This window comes from Simochromis diagramma, unplaced genomic scaffold, assembly GCF_900408965.1.
Source record: "Simochromis diagramma unplaced genomic scaffold, fSimDia1.1 OVJJ01000545.1, whole genome shotgun sequence".
Lineage (NCBI taxonomy): Eukaryota > Metazoa > Chordata > Actinopteri > Cichliformes > Cichlidae > Simochromis > Simochromis diagramma.
The window spans coordinates 4,431,692-4,450,433 of NW_024387371.1; the positions used below are offsets into that span (position 1 = coordinate 4,431,692).

The following is an 18,742-nucleotide window of genomic DNA, read 5'->3' on the forward strand; positions in this document are numbered from 1 at the left end:
TACTTTCTACTAGATGTGGTTCTTTATTCAACTCACAGTACATTCTACAGATGCACACGTGTTACATCACCTTAATACAACAGAGTCTTGTAATACCTCCTCTTAAAAATGATGAATTGGTCCTAAAAATATAAAGGAACAAATTTAAAGTCACCAAAACTGTACATTATTAAAAAGTCACTTAACACCACATTTGGTTTTTGTCCTTTTTTTTTGTTGTTTTTTGAAAAAAACAAAACAAAAAAAACCCACTGTCCCTTTAAGTGTAATAGGGAACATCCACGTTTATTTCCTATCAGCGGTGTTGAGTTCAGTGTAAGAAACAAGTTTAAATAAAACCCAGACTGTGGAGTCATCCTGTCGCCTTCATAGCACACCAACCATGCCGTGCAACATTGTACATTGGCCCGTGTACAGCACAAAAAATATGTATCAATAAAAGGAATGTAAGGTTGAAACCCAGGCAGCACTGTGCCCAGCACTTCATCGTCAGCTCCTTTGCAATTCTAGTCTTTAAAAAGAGAGGATTTTAGCCTACTGTAGCCTTTCAGAGGTGTTCGTGTGGTCAGACGAGCTACAGAAAAACGTGTGTGTGTGAGAGAACTGCAGGTCTGAAGCTTTAATACACTCCTGTCAATCTTGATTACAGTGTAAAAGCAAACTTTCATTGCGTGTTCTCGCAAACGGACTATTTAATAAGTGCTTAAAATTACAGTGCCATCCTTTTGGTTGCACACAGTCAGAGACACAGATCAGGTGTAGCTAGCTGAATATTTACTCTTATCGGACAGGAAAGTGAAATAAATAGTCTACGACTGACCGACCAACACTAAAAATCCTCCAGTTCCGGAAACCAGTGTCTTTCACACAGCAGCAGGAGTTGGGTGTGTGTCTGTGTGTTTGTGTGGGACTGTGTGCATGTTTGTGTGTGGTGGTGGAAAAGTGTTTCACGTGTGCGTGCAAGACTTTAAGTGAAGGTTATACAACGTCTACTCATGACAGTCCAGAAACAGATTCCTTTTAGTTTAACTGGCCTTTTCATAAATCATCTAGACATCTCTATAAGGTAATCTGTACACATTCACTACAAGCTATTGCTATTAAATAATCCCAGCTATTGTAATCTTTATATATATTTATATATAGAATATATAATAAAAATATATTGAGCAAAAAAATTACTTCTAGGCATAAGACCACGTTACATTACATTTCCAATGAACAGGTAAGAAATGGCCCAAGCTCTGAAGAGTTTCGATACGTTTAGTCATTGAGTGGTGGCTAAGCAGGTCCAGTATCCAGCATGATGGCTGCAATAGTGTGATCGGTCCCTGACCTTCAGGGTGAGTCTGAGGGCCAAAATACTCAGGGCCTGAGACCGCGTCATCAACCCACAGTGGGGCTTGACCAAAGGCCTTGCTACGACATGGGGCTAACGTGAAAGGACATGACAGGAGAACGCTAACAAAAATGAGGTGCTGAGGTGAAGATGCGGAGACACGGAACAATGGAAGGTGAACAGAGACTCGTTCTCGCTATCTGCGATGGGGAATGGGTACAAGTTCAACCCAGTTCAGCTTTGGGCCCTTAGAAAAAGGTTAGGCCAGTAGAGGAAACAATAACAGACAAATAGCCAAAATCTATACATATATACCTTTACAGAGAATACACATAGCTGGAAGAAACTCCAGACAGTCTTAGCAGTAATGGAGAGTGTGCGACTGGGACGGTGAAAGCACCAACAGTCTACAGCCCCACCATCAGCGGGGATCGTCGTAGGCTCCTATTTCTCCTTATTTGAGTAGAACTCCGCCCAGCGGCTCTCAAAGAAACGCCTCATCGAATGTCCTGCCATTCCCACCTCTGACGTGTCTTCATTGAAGAGCTCACAGTTGTTGAAGACCAACTGAGCATCTGCTGCAAATTCCTCGCAGCTGAGGTACCTGAGATGAGGATAAACAGGCAGAGAAGCTTAGAACAAGGGACAAATGATTGGCAGGGATTAAAAATGTCTGAAAAATCCAAATCATTGAACTGTATTAAGTAAGAGCAGTTGATCTAACATCATTGTGATCTAAAGACTCTTGTGCTTTTCCATTCAGTTCTCATATAAGAGAGCAAGAGAGAGAGAGAGAGAAAGACTACCCCCCCCACTGCAATGCAGTGAACCCTACGCTTCTTTGCATTAATGAGATGTGCAGCATAATCAGCACTTACCCTCCTTGTAACAGTCTTTCTCTCATGGTGAGGAAGTCCATGGGGTTCTTGATGATTCGGCGGTAACCTGGCACCAGTCGGGGATTGACAGGTTCAAGGAATGGCCATGCGTCTGCATGAGCCTCCATCTCCATTAGAATGATCCTGGCAGAAATTTTTTTTAAGAGTATTAACACGAATCCCCCGCAATGTAGCTGTCAAAACATCTCAGAAGACTTTAAAATCATATCATGTAGAGCTGGTGCACTCATGGCAGGTGGGACTCACTCGCAGAAGGTGAGGTCGGGTTGGTTGCGGGTTGTCATGCGGCGCCGTTTAGCGCTGCTTCCTTCTCCGGAGTGACGAGAAGATGAGGGAGGTGTCGCCACGTCTTTGTGCCGTGTCATCATTCCGCCACTGCGTCGTGTTGTCACCTCGTCCTCGGAGCTGTCGTCTTCGTAACGTCTCTTCTTCACCCTGGTGCGCTTTTTGGACAAGTGCAGTGAATCGTCTTCATCCTACAAAAAAGGAGAATATTTCTTAAAACGAAGCAATTTCAGGGATACGATCTTAAGATTGAAAAACGGCTCAAAGTGTTATGACGTCAAGAGTGACAAGAGGAGTTCTCACCTTAGCGACACAAGTGGGACAAAACCAGTCTCCCTCTGGAATCTGGGTGATTTTAGGCCGCAAGCAGTACATGTGGCAGCCACGATCGCAGCCGTCGCACAGCAGCAGGCACTCATCATTGTCTCCCTTCTTGCAAACTTGGCAGGTCTTAAAAAAAAAAAAAAAGAAAGAAAGAGAAGAGAGAAGCATTTATCCCATAAAGGTTAGAAACCTTAGGAGTTTGAGAAGAATTTAGTGAAATTAAGTCCAACCAGGCATTTCTAAGATTTCTTACCACTTTAGTCACAGATCTCTCCCAAGCAATGGCCTTTTCCAACTGAAGTAAACACAGACACAGCTGGGGAGCACTACGGCAGCGGTCTAAAGCCTGACGCCATGTCCGCAGTCGAGACGTGATTTCACTTTCCAGACTGGAACAGAAGAAAATTAGTTAACCCCAAAAAAAGAAAGAAAAAAAAAAGTGTACCATATGAAATGTAGGATTCATTTATCCCATTTAGTCCAGGTTGTTTTTCTCACCTGATGACATCCATGGGATGCTCCTCTCCAGGTGTGGGGGTGAGAGGAGCGAGGCGCATCACTTCTGCGGGGTTCCAGAGCGGCTCCTTCAGGTAGCGTCTCTCGATGTTTCGCTCGAGGTTGGCTAGCCGCAGCACGCCCAGGTCTAGCGGGTGCGTGGCGATTCGCGGCAAGCCAGACCACTCCTTCTTGGTTCGCACGATCCAGTCGTCACGTGGGTCAGCGTCATGTTCGTAGTATTGGAGGTCATCGCGTGTGGAGTCTGGATCTGGGATTGTGTAGGGCTTAAAGGAGACAGAGATACGAGGAATTTAAGTATCAGTGACTGACTTTAACACACATCGGGTTTCAACAGAGGAAATGTGTTATCAGTGTTTTAAGGTTTACCTGAAATTCGGCCATTGGTGCGTCTGTGGTTGTTTCAGCATCGGTCATAGCGCTCTGAGGAAGTGCCTTGAAAAAACAAAATAAAATAAGTTTTACTACAAAAAATAAAAAATCTACATGCACATTTGTTGTAACTTAGATACTTTTCTTGTTGCCATTTAAAGTTTACGCATATTCAAACCTAAAGCTGCATCCTGGAGCATTGTATGAATTCTTTGACAGCAGAGACTCACACAAAGCAGGGATATCGAGGTCTGCAGAGGATATGAACTTCTTGTGCAAACATTTCCTGCTTTTATTTTCTTTAAATCACATTAATTCACTCCTGTTAAAGCTTTAAGAATACAGAGTGGTTCTGTTTTATTGTGTGGTTTTAGTTGTGATTTTCTACCTTCAAATGGAGGTCAGCAGCAATAACCCGCTGTTCCAGGTCCTCCACCCACTGTAGTGCGCTGATGTCTGTCTCCACTGTTTTCTCCTGCACTTGCCAGGGCTGCTGCAGAGCCTCTAGCAGAGCATCCTTCTCTTCTACCTTCAACTCAAATATTGGGTCTAATTGGATGAGAAAATCTTAATGAGAACAAATATGGCACAATTATGGGAAAGCTCATAATGATCCAGTTAACAACATTCACCGTTAATCGGTTTGGTGCATATCTCGGCCAAGCTCTCCATGTGTTTGGCTAAATGCTTATGGAGCACCTTCTCCCTGATGCCTCTTGGATGGAGGGACTGCAAGGTGATAAACAGTTCCTCTGGGGTCTTAATCCACCACCAGCCACGCACCATTGCTGGAGGGGGGAAAGAAAAAGAAGCAAAATTAAACACATTAAACAAGTGAAAAAAGAAACCACAAACACAGGAAGAGTATGTCACCCCAGAAAACAGTGAAGGCCACAGAAATCTTCATGCATATTTATGGAATTCAAATAATTTCTGAGGTAAAACTGATACATTTCAGTACTTACATGCTGGGATAGGCTTGACCACTAGCTGTGTGAAGTACTGCTGTTCAAGCTCCTGGAAAACTGAGTTTGGTGGGCGGCCGCGGCGTTTTGCTGCAGCTCCACGGGGCCCTCTGCGGGCAGGACTGCTGCCTCTGCTGCCTCTCCTTCGCCTGCGAGCTGGTCTGGCAGGTGTGGCAGGAGTGGATGGAGCTGGAGGATTGGGAGTTGGAAGGAGCTGAGGGTTTGTTGGTGGAGAACTGGCTGGGACAGCACAACCAGGGCCTGTAGGTGGAATGTCCTGTAGTGCTGGTGGTGCTGGAACCACAGGGTCAGCAGGAGGTAGGCAAGGCAAAAGTGGGTCCGGCTAAGAAGGAAGAGATTATTGATTTTTACATTATACAGACTGTGCATTGTTGTAATATTTACTATCATCATTCTGGTGGCTAACCTGCACGAGTGGAGCAGTAAGTGCAGACAGAGCACTCGGGATCTGCGGGAGAAGTTTGGGGGGTGAGCTGGGTGAAGTGGGCGTCTGGAGCTCAGTCAGAGAGTTATCATCACACGGTTGTTTGGGGAGCAGGTTGAACCACTGTCCTTGCTTCTCTGCCATCTCTTTAATACTCTCCTCCGGTCGATTACCCTCTGGAGCTTCCCCTGCTGATGAGCATGTGCCATTCATCACTGCTTCCTGTGATTGGCTGAGCCAGCTCTGGAAAGCCGCTTGTGTGAGGTCTTGTGTCCCGCTATTTGGTGATCCTGGCCCTTCCTCACTCCGGGACCTGACGCTACTTCTACGCCGGCGGCGGATTTTTGCTGTGCGGAGGTGAAGCTCGACTTCAGGTTTGATTTTCCGGGGACGTCCGCGTCCTCTCGGCCTGCTCATGAGGGATGCAGTGCCCGGGAGGGGATCCTCCTCCTCCGCAGAGAAGGTCTGGGCCTGGCCTGGGGTCGCAGAAGTCGGAGAGGAAGGCAGAGTAGGAGGAGGAGTGGTTGGCAAGGGAGCTTCCTCAACTTTGGGCTCCTTTTTGGGCTCTTTTTTAAGGAAGGTGACAGGCACCTCCGCTATAAGGACTTCTCCAGAAGCTACAAGATAGAACAGTAAGGAAATGCTGAAGTGACGACAGACAAGTCAAGGGTTTATAAAGCATAAATATTCGAGTTTAGACTCAGACTTACTCAGCAGCTCTTCAGGGCCCTCGACGAGAACTCCTCCAAGGTGAGGTAGGGCCAAATATCTGCGCCGGTAACGGTCCTGCCCCAGCAGTATGGCCCGCATGGAATGAGATGACTGTAGCAGCTTTTTACGGAAAAACGCTTGGCGCTGTGGAGGATTAAGAGCAAAGGAATATTTAATATTAAGCAACAAACATGTATACAGCACTGTGCCTGTGTCATATCAGCTTTACCTTAGTTAGCTTATCTATCTGCCTTTCAAGCTCTGGAATGCTAGCATTGGTAGGGCTCTCGCTCTGCAGCAAAGAAGGAGTTCAATTAGTCTCAAGTGCATGCATGATCGTGCTGTAGTTAAAACAGTAGAGCTGAAACATACATCACTGAGTTTGGGTTCTTCTTTGCGTGCACGGCGGTTCCCTCTCTCAAGGATTACACCACTCTCCTCCAGGCTGAGGTTCTCCTCCTCAGCTACTCTTGCACTACGCCTCCTCTCCTCAAAACACAGCTCTTCCTCTGAGCGTCCTGTACGACGTGATAGCGCCGCCTTCAGCCTGGCAGGAGGAAAACAAGTCCAACATTTAATACTGCTTGGATAAGTAGCAGAACTGAAAATAAGCGTTTAAAAACATTGATCTTACTTTCGGAGTTTCCCCTCAATGATCCACTTGTTCTTCCTGTAGGTTGTCATATTCTCCACTGTGTTGTCAATATCACTGAAATTTAAAACAAACACTGATCTTACTGTTTCTTGAGTAAACTCTCCCTTTAAGCAGTCTTAGAACAAGTAATCATCTTGAACATACTTGATCACAGTGTTACTGCTGTTAAGCTCTTCCACAAGGAAACCCAGGATGGCTGCCTTGGTGTCAGGAGGCAGGGCGTGAAATGGTTTGGTTCTCAGGGTGTTGCACACTTCTGTCTCATAGCCATGAGCTTCCAAAAAAATGCGAAGTACTTCTGAAACGGTGCTGCGGGTCAGCTCCAACTCAACCAGCTTTTCCCCAAGGATCTTTACCGACTGGAGATTAAAGAAAAACTCAGACTAACGGGTTTCCGCCACATACCAAATGGGGTTACATTAATAAGCAGAATGCTTGAAGTGTATCACACACACCTGATAATACGATGGTAGGCCTGGATCATGTAGTGCAGCCTCCACCAGCTTTATCAGTAGATCCTGCAGCTCTCCTTGGCTGTCACCCAGGCCCAGGAGGCCTTCCTGCAGGGTAGCAAGGCTGGGGATGTCCTTGGGTATGTTGAGACCGATCACCTTTCCATACCCGTGTAAGAACTCTACCACAGCCAGACAGTGTGCAAAAGCTGTTCCAGAAAGCACCACACCAGGAATACGGGACAGCTCCGGGAGGGGCTATTGGAAACAAAGTTCAAAGGTCACAAAACATCAGTTTTTACATCAAAATTAAAAAAAAAAACAAACATTTTTTAAAAAAAAGGGGTTAAATTAAAACTCACTTTGTGATCAGTGAGACACATATCCTCTGTGGGCTTCTTCAGCTCTTCGGCTATCAACTGCTGCCTCTTCCGCTCCTCCATCCGTCGCTGGGCCTGTGCTCTCCGCTCTGCTGCCCTCTTAGCAGCCAGAACAGCCTGAGCTGCAGCCTCTGCCTCCGCCTGAGCTTTAGCCAGGGCCTTGGCTTTACTCCGAGCCCCCAGCACCCTCTTACCCTGGGCCACCCTTTCCGTGTCAGTCTGCTGAACCGGTGGGGTGGGCTCAACCTTAATTGACCTCCTCCGGCCGAGATTCTTAGGCTCTGCAGCAGACTCTGATGCCGGCTGTGAAGCCTGTGGCGCTGATGGGTCAGTTGGTTCAGCCTTTGCCTCTAGGTGCTGGGCCTCTTGCTCGAGCTAAAACAAAAATGAATAAAATAAAATAAAATAAGAAATAAACACAAAATGATGAAGAGGTGGAGGTGATAAAGATGTGCGTCTGAGGACACGAGTGTTAAGTATTTTTCTTTACCTTTGCTCTCTTTTTTTCATCTCTCATTTTCTTAATCTTTGCATCCTCCCTTCTCTTCATTCTTGCCTAAAAAAAAAAAAAAAACAATAAATAAACGGCACCAACAAAATCAGGATGATAAATGAATAGTGTAACAGATCAGGATTACAATAAACTTGATCTACATACCTTTCTTTTCATTTTCTTTTTGATTTTTGCCATTTTCTCCTTTTCCTCCTCTGTGAGAGCTTCTATTTTTAAACACAGGGAATTAAAAATTATTTAGTCGCAGTAGAAAGAATGAGTTTATATAATGAACAAAGACATTACGCACAACTTCTTTACTCACCCTTGGCTTCAAGTCGTTTAAGCAGCTTGGCATCAACCTTGCTAAGGAAATCAATCATCTTCGGTTTAGGAGGTCTACCGGGGCGACGGACCTGTCCTCCCTTTACCCCACGAACCCTGCGAGGTTTTTCTTTATCAGGATTTGGAGGTCGACCACGACGACCAGTGATAGCCATGATCATAGAGGGAACTTCCTCATTAGCCAGAAGGACCCACTTCACACCCTATAAAACACAGAGAAAACAGACTTTCAAAAACAATTTTCCTATATATTTTTTAAGCATTTTTAATACCTAAAGTTTAACTGTTGAGTATTTGAATACTTTATAGTTCTAATGTAAAAATATACAGACCTCGGGAGTTTCTCTCTCTTCGTAGAAGTCTCCAACAGGCATGCGTGGACTGAAGCTGAAGTGTTCTCGCGTGACCACACTGTCTGTGTGTTTCTTCAAGTACTGTGTCATTAAGTAATAAAGACACAGCCGGAGAAGCATGAGACAAAAATCCGAGTTTTAACATAATATAAAACCATAAATGAGAAGACCATGATTTTAAGAGTTTCAAATAACTTTTTAAGAATAATTTAAAAATTCTGGGAAATTCACCTTGATAATTTCTGGAAACTGTTTCATCCTCCTTCCACAAGGAGTATAGTACCAAGTTTCGCCCTTCATCCGGTTCTCCATTTTCTTCACACGAATCTCTCTCTTCCAACTACAATTAAAACAGCGTTGATCATTACAGTCTTGTCATACCTTTTTCCAACTAATTTAAGGATATTTTTGTAAACAACAAATATGAATTTATCATCCTTCCAGATATACGTCTGGTTTAGTTTGTTTACATCTAGGTTTCCATGGTATCACATTTGGCTAGCAAGGACAAAACCTCACTAAAAAATTGACAGTGTTAATGAAGACGTTTTTATAATAATTTAACTTGACATCAGTTATTAAAGCTTCAGCAAAGATAAATGTGCTCACCAAATCCAAATAGCGCTTCTGTCATGTGAATATTTGACTGTGTTGACTTAGAATTTTTTTTATATGACGAGTTCTGACTGAATTTGTGTCATGTAAAAGCTCAAACAGTAAAAGGAAACTTTACCCGTGCAGCAGAGGGAACTGGACCTGCTCCTCTGTTGCCACTCTTCGTCTGCCAGATTCACCTGTTCCAACAAACCAAAGGTTTACCATCAAACTCTTAAACAGTGACATCTTCTTTCAACAAAATGGCCTTTTCATTACCTGCAGTGGAGCTGTCGTCGTTTTCATCAGCATCATCAGCAGCTGTTTCTGCATCTTGTTTCTTCACCCTTTTCATCTTCTTGGCTTTCTCGACTGTTGCGCTGATAGATGAAGCGTTGGCCAAAACAGCGTCAATCGTGGCTGTTATTGGATCAACCTCTTCTATGGAAGGCCCAGCCTCCCCAGATGTTTCGTGCGCATCAACCTTTAGAGACTTCTTTCGCTTTCTGCCCTTAGCTGGCTCCACATTAGTCCCTTCCTGTTCGTTAGACTTCATTTTCTCCACCTTTGGGGTTCGACCCCGAGGCTTCGGCTGGACCTCCTCTGGAGCTGAACATAAAAGAGAAAAAAAATATTGTAAAGTAAAATCTATTACTATTAGAATAGCACTCTGTTGGAAGTCAGACTGTTAAATACCTGCAGGTTTAATCCATATTGCCTTAGTAGTTCGAGGTTTGCGTGGTTTCCCTGGGGTTTTCAGATTTCCTCCGGCAGCTGGCAAAGTCTGATCAGTAACTTGTTGGAGTGGGTGTACAGCAGGGCTCTGTGCTGGGGTACTGAAGGCGATGAAGTTCTCATCTCTCATCTTGAAACTTGGTGGTGTCATTGTGTCATCGGCAGCGATTTTAGTATTAATGCCTCCAGATGAGTCTGGTGTATCATGTCCTCTGGGATCCCAGCCTGCTTCAGGTCCTGAGAATGAACAGAGCTCAAGACTAAGTAAGTGATGTTAGGCGTACAGTTCCAACAGAGAAAAGAATATTCTGATAAAGAATAATACTCTATTATTTAAACTGACAACTTCTTCCTGTCAAATGATGCCATACTAGTTTTAATGATCAGAAAAGAAATAACTGTACCTTGCTGAGATGACACAAAAGAGTGTGTGTTGGACACATCACTCAAATCAACAGGAGGCTCTTCAGTCTGAGAGGTGTTGTCTAGAGAAGACTCCATCACTGATTCTCCTGTAATTTCGCAGCTGTTCCTGGTTTCTTCTGCTTCTGAGGTCTCTCCTTCCCTGGTGGAGTCTAATGTGTTGTCTCTGGAGTCTTCCACAGAAAAGCTGCTATCTACAGAGTTGTCAAATATACTAGATGGCTCCTCTTCTGCGCAGGAAGTGTTGTCAAACTGAGAATTGCCCTTTCTCACGTGAAAGCTGTTGTCAAAGTGAGTAGAGTCCTCTATCCATGAGCTATCACCGCCTAAAAGAGAGGTCTTTTCTAAAGTAGAGTCGACACTGATTCCAGAGGGGGTGTTGCAGGTTGAATTGCCGTCATACTGAGAGGTCGGATGCGAAGAGTTTGCAAAGCTTGTCCTGCTAAGGTATGGAGACTTTCTGAGAGGAGCTTGGTCTATCATGCAGTCCTCTGCTGCCCAGACATCACTTGGCATGTGGTGATTTTCAGAATCTGTTTGCCCATTCTTGGGCTTTTGATCAGGAGCGAGTGTGGTTTGTAAAGTTTTCCCAGGAAGCTCAGAGAGGGATTTGGGTGGCTGACTTTCAGATTTATGACTCTCAGGTGCTTCCAGCTGTGGCATCCTTACCAGGCCTGAATCAAGCAAAGGGAGGTGTTCCTCTGCGTTTTCATTTCTTTTATCAGCTAGTGCTTTCCTGTCCTCACAATGGCCATGGTGCTCAGACTTGGAAGGTGACTGCTTTAGCACACGAGGAGGAGCGGTGTTAGGAGGATGTCGCTCAAGGTCAGAACTTTGGACCACTCCAGAAGATGTACCCGTTACAGGAGGCAGAGACACCAAGGCAGGAGGGCTGGGCAGGGGTGCAGTCCTGGAGGCTTGAGTGGTTAGAAGAGGTAGGGTAGACAGAGGTCTCACTGTAGGACTTACATGGTCAGTGATCGAGGGCAAATTCATGCCCCCTGGTGGTGATGAAGCAATGGAAAGACCCGAATCAACAGCTTGAGGAGTGTATTTCTGACCCTGCAGTGTGAATGCTGGTTCACTGCCAACTAGAGGAGTTTTTTCCACTGAAGAGGGTGATGCAGATGGCAATGAGCAAGGGCCAGGTGGTGTTAAGGTTGAAGGTCCCGATAAAGACATCTGAGATTGAGCTAAACCGCCAGATGAGGAATTTGCAGCCACAGAGTCAGAAATCAGTTTTGGGGGTCCAGGCTTTTCATGCTGACCTCCAGATGCATCAGAGAAACGTGGTGGCATCGAAGGTGGCTTAGATTCTTGAACCATTTTCCTCTCAACCAACAAGCTGGGTGCAGAGTAAGTAGATGCAGACACTATGGAAGGAGGCGACTGTTGTACAGGAAGTCCAGAAACAGTTGCAGGCTTTTGATGAAATGCAGACTCCAATGATGAAGAGACTGAAGAAACTGCTGCAGGTCTAGACAAACTATCAGTCGAAGCAAGAGGTGTAGACAGCTTTGAAGGTGATACAGGAAGCGATGAGGTGGATGAAGACCCCACTAACAGATGCTTGAATCCTGCAGGTGATATATCACTCATGCCAGAAGGGGGAGGCCTGAGGCCTTGAACCATCAGGGGAGGAGAAGAGAGCCTGGGAGCAGCTGTTGGAGATGGGGCAAAGGATACACTGGGAGGTGTTGATATTTGTGGTGAAGTAGATTCTACATCAGGAGACGAAATTATAGTGGGTCCAGCCTCAGATGTAGGAGATCCAGAGAAAGCAGGAGCTGCAGACACCTGAGGTGGTGTTGAGGACTTGGTTAAAGAAACAGATGTATTTGCTGTAGCCACAGAGAGCTGCGACTGAGGAGGTGGGTTAACAGCTGGATCTCTGACTGGGGAAGACATTTCTGGGCGCTGAGCTGCTGGCTGTTCCGAAAGCTGACGATAATCACTCGGAGGACCCACATGAGCAGCAGGAGGTTTGGATTGGTGACTATCGGTCTTGGGTAGCCTCTGGGCAACAGGTGACCTATCACTGCCGTTGTAGCTTGTGTCTACCTCCCTGACAGTTTCCCTCGTATGCCCTAAAATAAGGAGGGAAAAAAAACATAGCAAAACTGTTAATATAATGCGAGATTGTTGTACACTGAAACACATGGTTTTTATTCTCATACTAAACATAGATAGTGAAAATAAAAAAAATAATAATAATTTCGACTGATCAGACATTAAACATAGTCAAACATTGGCACCTGCTGGTTAAATAATGGCACTGTCCCCAATAATAAATAATGTCAACGAGTGACGTAATACTGAACACTGTATTAACTAAGACTGGAAATATTTTCTGTTTTATTATGAATTAAACACTTGATGATTTATTTATCCTTTTCCAGGAATTAAAAGGTGACTCATTAAATTGCAATATTTTGTCTAAATACATTTGGCTTTCTGATTACCAGGACAAAACATCAGCTGTTTCTGTTGGTCAAGTAATCAATTCACATTTAACAACTAACACAGTCTATCACAGTTATTTGTATCACTCAAAAGCTGGCATTAAAATGAGGAAATAGACTATACACAGATTGATTAAATTGATTAAATGAGGAAATCAAAGTACTACAGGTCCCAAAAATTTAGAACTAAGTCCAGACAAAAAAGGTAATATTTAATCTTTGCTGAAACTGCAAAAAACAAAAATATATTTAAGGGTCACCTTGCATTGGAGAGGACATCCCCACATTGCTAGAGTGGGGGCTCCGTTCCCTGCTGTGGCCCTTTGGAGATCCACTATCCTGCACAGCTGATGGTGACATCATTTGTGCCGAGGACATCCCCACGGGCAGAGGGCTGCCAGTGCTCCCTCTGCCTAAGCTGTGGTGCTGAGGGCTGCCACGTGGAGGAGTGAAATTCTGAGAAGCTGGAGGCATCATCTGAGCCTGGGCTTGTGGCTGAGTTTGCTGTTGTGGTGGCGGCTGCTGCTGCTGCTGCTGCTGCTGCTGCTGCTGGGGTGATGACAGGGACGGGTGCTGGGGCTGATGCTGGTAATACGGCATCCCATTCGGCATCATGCCGTAATGCTGTGGTTGCTGGTGCTGCTGGTGGCGGTGGTGTGGGAGAGGCTGGGAGGAATGGAAGTGTTGTTGTGATGCCTGATGAGGGGTTGCCTGTAAGGACTGCTGCTGGTGATGCTGTGGTGGTGTAATCCCAGGATGTGCTTGACTCTGGTAGGTCCCATACATGCCATGGGAATTATAACTCATCTGCTGGGTGCCAGGGTTACTCCTGTTCCAGTACTGGTTCCCCGTGAGAGGCATGTTCGCTGGGCCTGCCACAGGGGCCTGATGGGAGCTTTCTATCCCCCCATTCAGCTGGTACTGTCCATGACCCTGGAACTGGTGCTGTGACTGAGGCTGAACCATCCCAGGTGTAGACTGCTTCTGATGCATCCCATGCGCGGGAGAGTTGCTCACAGCTGGGCCATACTGAGGGTGCCCTCCCCACAAGTAGTCATAGCCCACGCTGCTCTGGTGGTGGTTGCTCAAGTGTGGATAAGGGGCCGATGGTGGGTGGGAACCAGGGACACTGGATCCGAGTACAGTAGTGACGCCATTCACATTCATTTCGCCATTCATATCTGTTAGTAAGAAATACAAGTTGAAAAAAAGCTATAATGATAAAAATCTGTCTCTGAGTCACTGAGATCTGGGGCCTGTACTGCAAAGCAATTTCAACATACCCAAGACATCATTCCCTTATCTGGTTTCACACTTTGTCAATCAGGCTAAGTGGTCACAGTGGTCAATATGGTTACCAACTCCATAAATCAAGCCAGGGTTTCCCAATCTAGCTATGACCATGTGCACATTAAAAGGGTGACAATGGCAGCATTTGACCAATCATCCACAAATCTACTGAAGGTAGAGTACTGATGTTACAAAGGAATAAAATTAAAATATTAAAAAAAACTATAAGGAGTTTTAACACATAATACAGACTGAAAGCAGTGTGTGGGCATGTGAGAGAGGAAAAGGATAGTATTACAATTGTTGTATGAACGTGTGCAGACTTTAAGTGATATAGTCAGTAAGACTGGAAAAGGCCCAGTATGCCAAAAACATCTGGCCTAACTGAAGCAAGAAAGAAAAGCTGGAAAAAATGCTGCGTAAGTTACCAGGCGTTTCAGTATTACAGTTCATTCAATGTCAAGATGTGCTTAAGACACTTCTAGCTTTCTCTTTCAACTGCAGCCCAAGTGATGTCAAGTGTTTTGAGAAGAAGGAAACAGCAAACACACAAAAAAGAATTCAAACCGGTCAGGGTACTTTTTCCTACTTGTAGTTTGTGGAAATGTCATCAGTTTCATGGCTTAGGTGAGCACCGCATAACTATATTAAGGATAATATAACAATAAATATCATTGCAGGAAACAAAACAAAAAAAAACATCAGGAATAATAAAGTCTCACCTGAAGAAAAGGGAAATCTGAGTTTCCTAATTGATGTTCAGCAAATAAAAGCAAAAATTTCAGTTTCTAAAACCTGTAGGTCTTTTCTCCAAAGAAATGCTCTAGTGATGAATTCATATACCTGATGTTGTCTTATCTTGAACATAAACCGCTCTAGCAGGTGAGTTTTGCACTATAAGTTACCAAGGTGATATATTCCAAGTTGAACAACAATCCTACCATTGAAAACCCAGGGTTTTAACCCTGTAGTTCTCAGTAAGAACTCAGTAAGCCCCCTAATCCCACTTTATGGTAAAGGCCACAAATTTTTTTATATAAACAGTAAGGTTCATTTTATTCTAAGGTGCAGAAATACTCACTCTTCCCCTGCTGAGGAAAACTCATGGAGGACCCGTTAGTATAAAGAGAATCCCCTGAGGAGAGTTTCAGTCCTGAGTTTGCTGAAGAGTGAGTGCCATAGTTGAAATGATTATTTGAATCCATCTGAAAAACATCAAAAATAAATAAATAGTTAATTTATTAAATGTATTCATTCAGTCTGCTACCTAATGTTAATCTACAGTATGACGTATGGAAGCGGTGCAGGTACTGAGCACGGGTTAAATGTGTGAGAATCTGCATGACCAAATGGCTCTCAAACATATTATTTAATTCATTTTCGCTTCTTTTCGTGCACTTTTGAAGGCAGTCGACGCTACGTAATGCGTGCTATTTCTTCCACGAAATGTCTTTCCTCGGTGATTCTGGCAGCTGCGGCTTGTGACAGGCAGCACCATTTCGCTCCAACAACAACCGTCAAAATGTCGCAGCCAGCAACAGCAGATGCCAGGCCCTAGCGAGTGTAATGGACAAACGGGATATTACGATAGAAGCTCATCATTACCGCTGATGAGGCACTGCTGCTGCTAACACGAGCTCAGGCTCTTCAGGTCTACGGTGATAAATGTACGGCCCAGACACAAACAGTCTGAAGACCCGGCGGCCTCAGCTCAATAACAATGGGAGTGATAATATTTCACACCGTGAGGCCTGGATAATTGTTTTCTACGCCACTCTCCGTTTAAAGGCTGTCTGCAATGCATAAATAGCCTTCAGGACACTTGATTTCCTATTTCAGTAAGGCCGTTGCAATAGCAGGCGTTAGCTTGTCGCGCTAGCTGCGCTCTCAAACGAACAAACCCCCATTTCTACCACTTGCGAGTCAACTGAGCTAACCATTGATAACGTTGGATACAAGTTCAACTCTTCAAAAAGCCATTCAGACAGTTTATTTTAACGTGAAATTCCGTGCGAAAACCCACCCCGCTCCAGTTCCAAGGTTATTTAGCTAAATCATCACAAAAGAGCCTAGCTAACATACGCTAGCCACGTAGCTAACTTAATAGCATCCTTTACGTTTATCCAGAGTAAGCGCTGCGATGTTAGCTCATAGCCGGGTAGCAGGTACCATAACCACGCTACGTTGGATCCTTGATGCCCATCAGTGATAGAGAGTTCCGCGAACGAAATAAATATCCACCGGTCTGCCGGTAATGACCAACATCAACCCCCTCATCAGGCTCGCTAGTTAACAGATGGAGGCGTGCTCCCCTTTTGTTCACGGGCTAACGTTAGCTAGCAGCCAGATGAAGTTACATTGTTTACGCTGCGAGCACAGACAATTTTCACAGAGCATCACGATCCTCCCACACTTCCACCGTCCAAAGTTTCCCCGATATTTCTCTAAAAGCGTGTCCGACCTTTCAGTCCTCGGGTCCCGAAGGCGCAGGTGTCTTTAAACGTTCTTCTTAACGGATGTGCGGGTGAAGATGGCAAGGCGATAAATAATAAACAACTATTCCCCTAACCTTTGGGTTTTAAATTAGCAAACATGGCTGGTGTGGTCCGGTGCAGCCATGATCACAGAACAGAGCGAACAGGAGCAAATGTCCCAACAATAACTACGTATGCATCCGGTTACATTTGTTCACTAAATTTCACCCAAAAAAAAAGTAAATAAATAAAACTAAACAAATAAAAAATAAACAAGGACATTAAACTATAAATACAAATAGATAAAAGCTCAAACTTAGCAATAATAATAATAATAACTATTATTATTGATAATTATAATAATATAGGAATTATTATTATTATTAATCAATACTAACAATAGTATCTGCTATTACAAGTAAAAGAATTACAACCAAATGCACGTAAAACATGAAAAATAGTTCCTTTTTATTATGAAGAATTATAATAATTTTATTGCATTATTATTACAGATGTCTAGAATTGAAGCAGCATTAAAGAGACAAAGTTAAAATAATTTACTACATAATTGCTATGGTTAATTGACATATATTTTAAGTTAATTTTGTTATGTTATTGTCTTTTTATATATTATTATCATTTGATGATATTTTTTGTTTTTGCAATTCATATTATCTCTATATTGTTCAGATTTAATAATATTAATATATTCCTCTTTTTTACTTGTGTGTGTTGAATAGCAAGGCTTCTGACATATAATCCTTCCACTATGTAAAGGCATCTTTATGATTACTTTAAATGCTTCTAATTCTGATACTTATTGCTTCAATAGTATGATCGCAATTAGTATGTGCTTGTGATATTTATCATGTCTGAAACGTGTTGGAGGAAAATAAAAGTCAATCAAGCAATAGCTTCATTTAGAGAAGCATAATTGTTATCATTACATCATCATGGTAAATATTATTATTACAATATTATTAACCTTGAGCCTTCCAGTCTTCTTGAGTGGAAGGTTTCACCAGTCATCGTGAAACACTTTCATACATATTTGGCCAGTTATCTTTTAGCTTTATCTCAATCTTTATCTTAATTGACATTCACTTGAAAAACAAAAAAGATTCAAAGATTATTAACTTTCAGTAAAGTAAGTTTTTAGAAGCTTTTTTCCTCTCTTGACGTCGTACTTGTACCACAGTTTTTGTTATTGCAGAACTCTTTAGTGGGTTTTAATTCACTCATATGGCTGCCATGTCTCTCTTTGTCTCTCATAAACTTTCTGTATATGAGAGCCACGCTTTTATTTTAATGCGCTTCAGGGTGAAAACAGGAAACTCATGTTGCTTATTACCGTCACCTTCTGCTGAATGACAATCAGTGAGAAATTCAGGCCCGAAGAGGAAGTATGCTAATATTCTGGGCCGAGGAGCCTGAAGGCTTCAGGGTCATAGCGCCGAAATACACAGGGGTAAAAGTTACAGTTACCCCAAATCCTACTCAAGTACAAATACTCCAGTACAAGGTAAATGAAGTGTGGGCGTTTTGTATGTTAAAATGATGTAATTATGCGTATCCCATGCCGGCTGATCCCAATGCAATTCACTGATGCCCCCTAAAGGTCTTTTATAATATTTCTCTAGTTTAGGAAGCTTCACTGCCATCCACCTCCTTTTCTTTGCAGTAAATTATTTAGTGCATCATACACCCAGCAATCATTTTATAGTTGAGCTTAAAATACACACTCACTAACTCCTTTGTTAGATATGTATAGCATCTCATTTTGGCTTCAGAACTGCTTTAATTGCAAAGATTCAGAAAGATGCTGGAAACATTTCTCTGGATTTTGCTCCATATTGACATGATAGGATCACACAGTTACTGGAGATTTATTAGCTGCAAATGATGTGTGTCTCCCGTTTTATCACACCCCCAAAGTTCTCTACTGGACTGAGATCTGATGACTGTGTCATGTTCAAGAAACCAGTTTGAGATGATCTGAGCTTTGTGATATGACATGACAGTTAGTACAAAGGAGCCCAAAGTGTGCTATGAAAATGTCACCCACACCATTACACCACCGGTAGCGACCTGAGCTACTGACATAAGGCAGGATGCATCCATGCTTTCATGATGTTTATGCCAAATTCTGACTGTCCCATCTGAATGTCATAGCAGGAATCAAGACTCATCAGACCAGGTAATGTTTTCCAGTCTTCTATTGTTCCGTTTT

At 43.5% G+C, this 18,742-nt stretch overlaps 1 protein-coding gene across 1 annotated transcript; it reads right to left on the reverse strand.

The window, feature by feature from the left end:
• On the reverse strand, nucleotides 1-16,683 carry baz2a (bromodomain adjacent to zinc finger domain, 2A). The gene is made up of 30 exons (XM_040007900.1): nucleotides 16,500-16,683; nucleotides 15,120-15,243; nucleotides 13,009-13,929; nucleotides 10,268-12,373; nucleotides 9,825-10,100; nucleotides 9,408-9,737; nucleotides 9,268-9,328; nucleotides 8,766-8,874; nucleotides 8,514-8,615; nucleotides 8,162-8,384; nucleotides 8,002-8,063; nucleotides 7,834-7,899; nucleotides 7,326-7,718; nucleotides 6,967-7,221; nucleotides 6,656-6,870; nucleotides 6,491-6,565; nucleotides 6,229-6,403; nucleotides 6,086-6,148; nucleotides 5,856-6,000; nucleotides 5,128-5,762; nucleotides 4,701-5,043; nucleotides 4,368-4,523; nucleotides 4,124-4,284; nucleotides 3,733-3,798; nucleotides 3,346-3,629; nucleotides 3,101-3,236; nucleotides 2,827-2,973; nucleotides 2,485-2,714; nucleotides 2,218-2,361; nucleotides 1-1,943 (listed from the first exon to the last, which is right to left on the reverse strand). The coding sequence occupies exons 2-30, from the start codon at nucleotides 15,241-15,243 to the stop codon at nucleotides 1,784-1,786; spliced, it is 8,163 nt and encodes a 2,720-aa protein (XP_039863834.1). The 5' UTR covers nucleotides 16,500-16,683; the 3' UTR covers nucleotides 1-1,783.
• Between the last annotated feature and the right edge of the window lie 2,059 nt (nucleotides 16,684-18,742).

What these genes read in the sequence shown, in the direction of transcription:
- baz2a (XM_040007900.1), bottom strand. Translation starts at nt 15,243, where the DNA reads ATGGATTCAAATAATCATTTCAACTATGGCACTCACTCTTCAGCAAAC. An exon ending in AAAAGAAAATGAAAAGAAAG is followed by an intron (nt 7,900 to 8,001) that starts GTATGTAGATCA and finishes TTTTTTTTTTAG; the next exon opens with GCAAGAATGAAGAGAAGGGA. An exon ending in CACCAATGGCCGAATTTCAG is followed by an intron (nt 3,630 to 3,732) that starts GTAAACCTTAAA and finishes GTCTCCTTTAAG; the next exon opens with CCCTACACAATCCCAGATCC.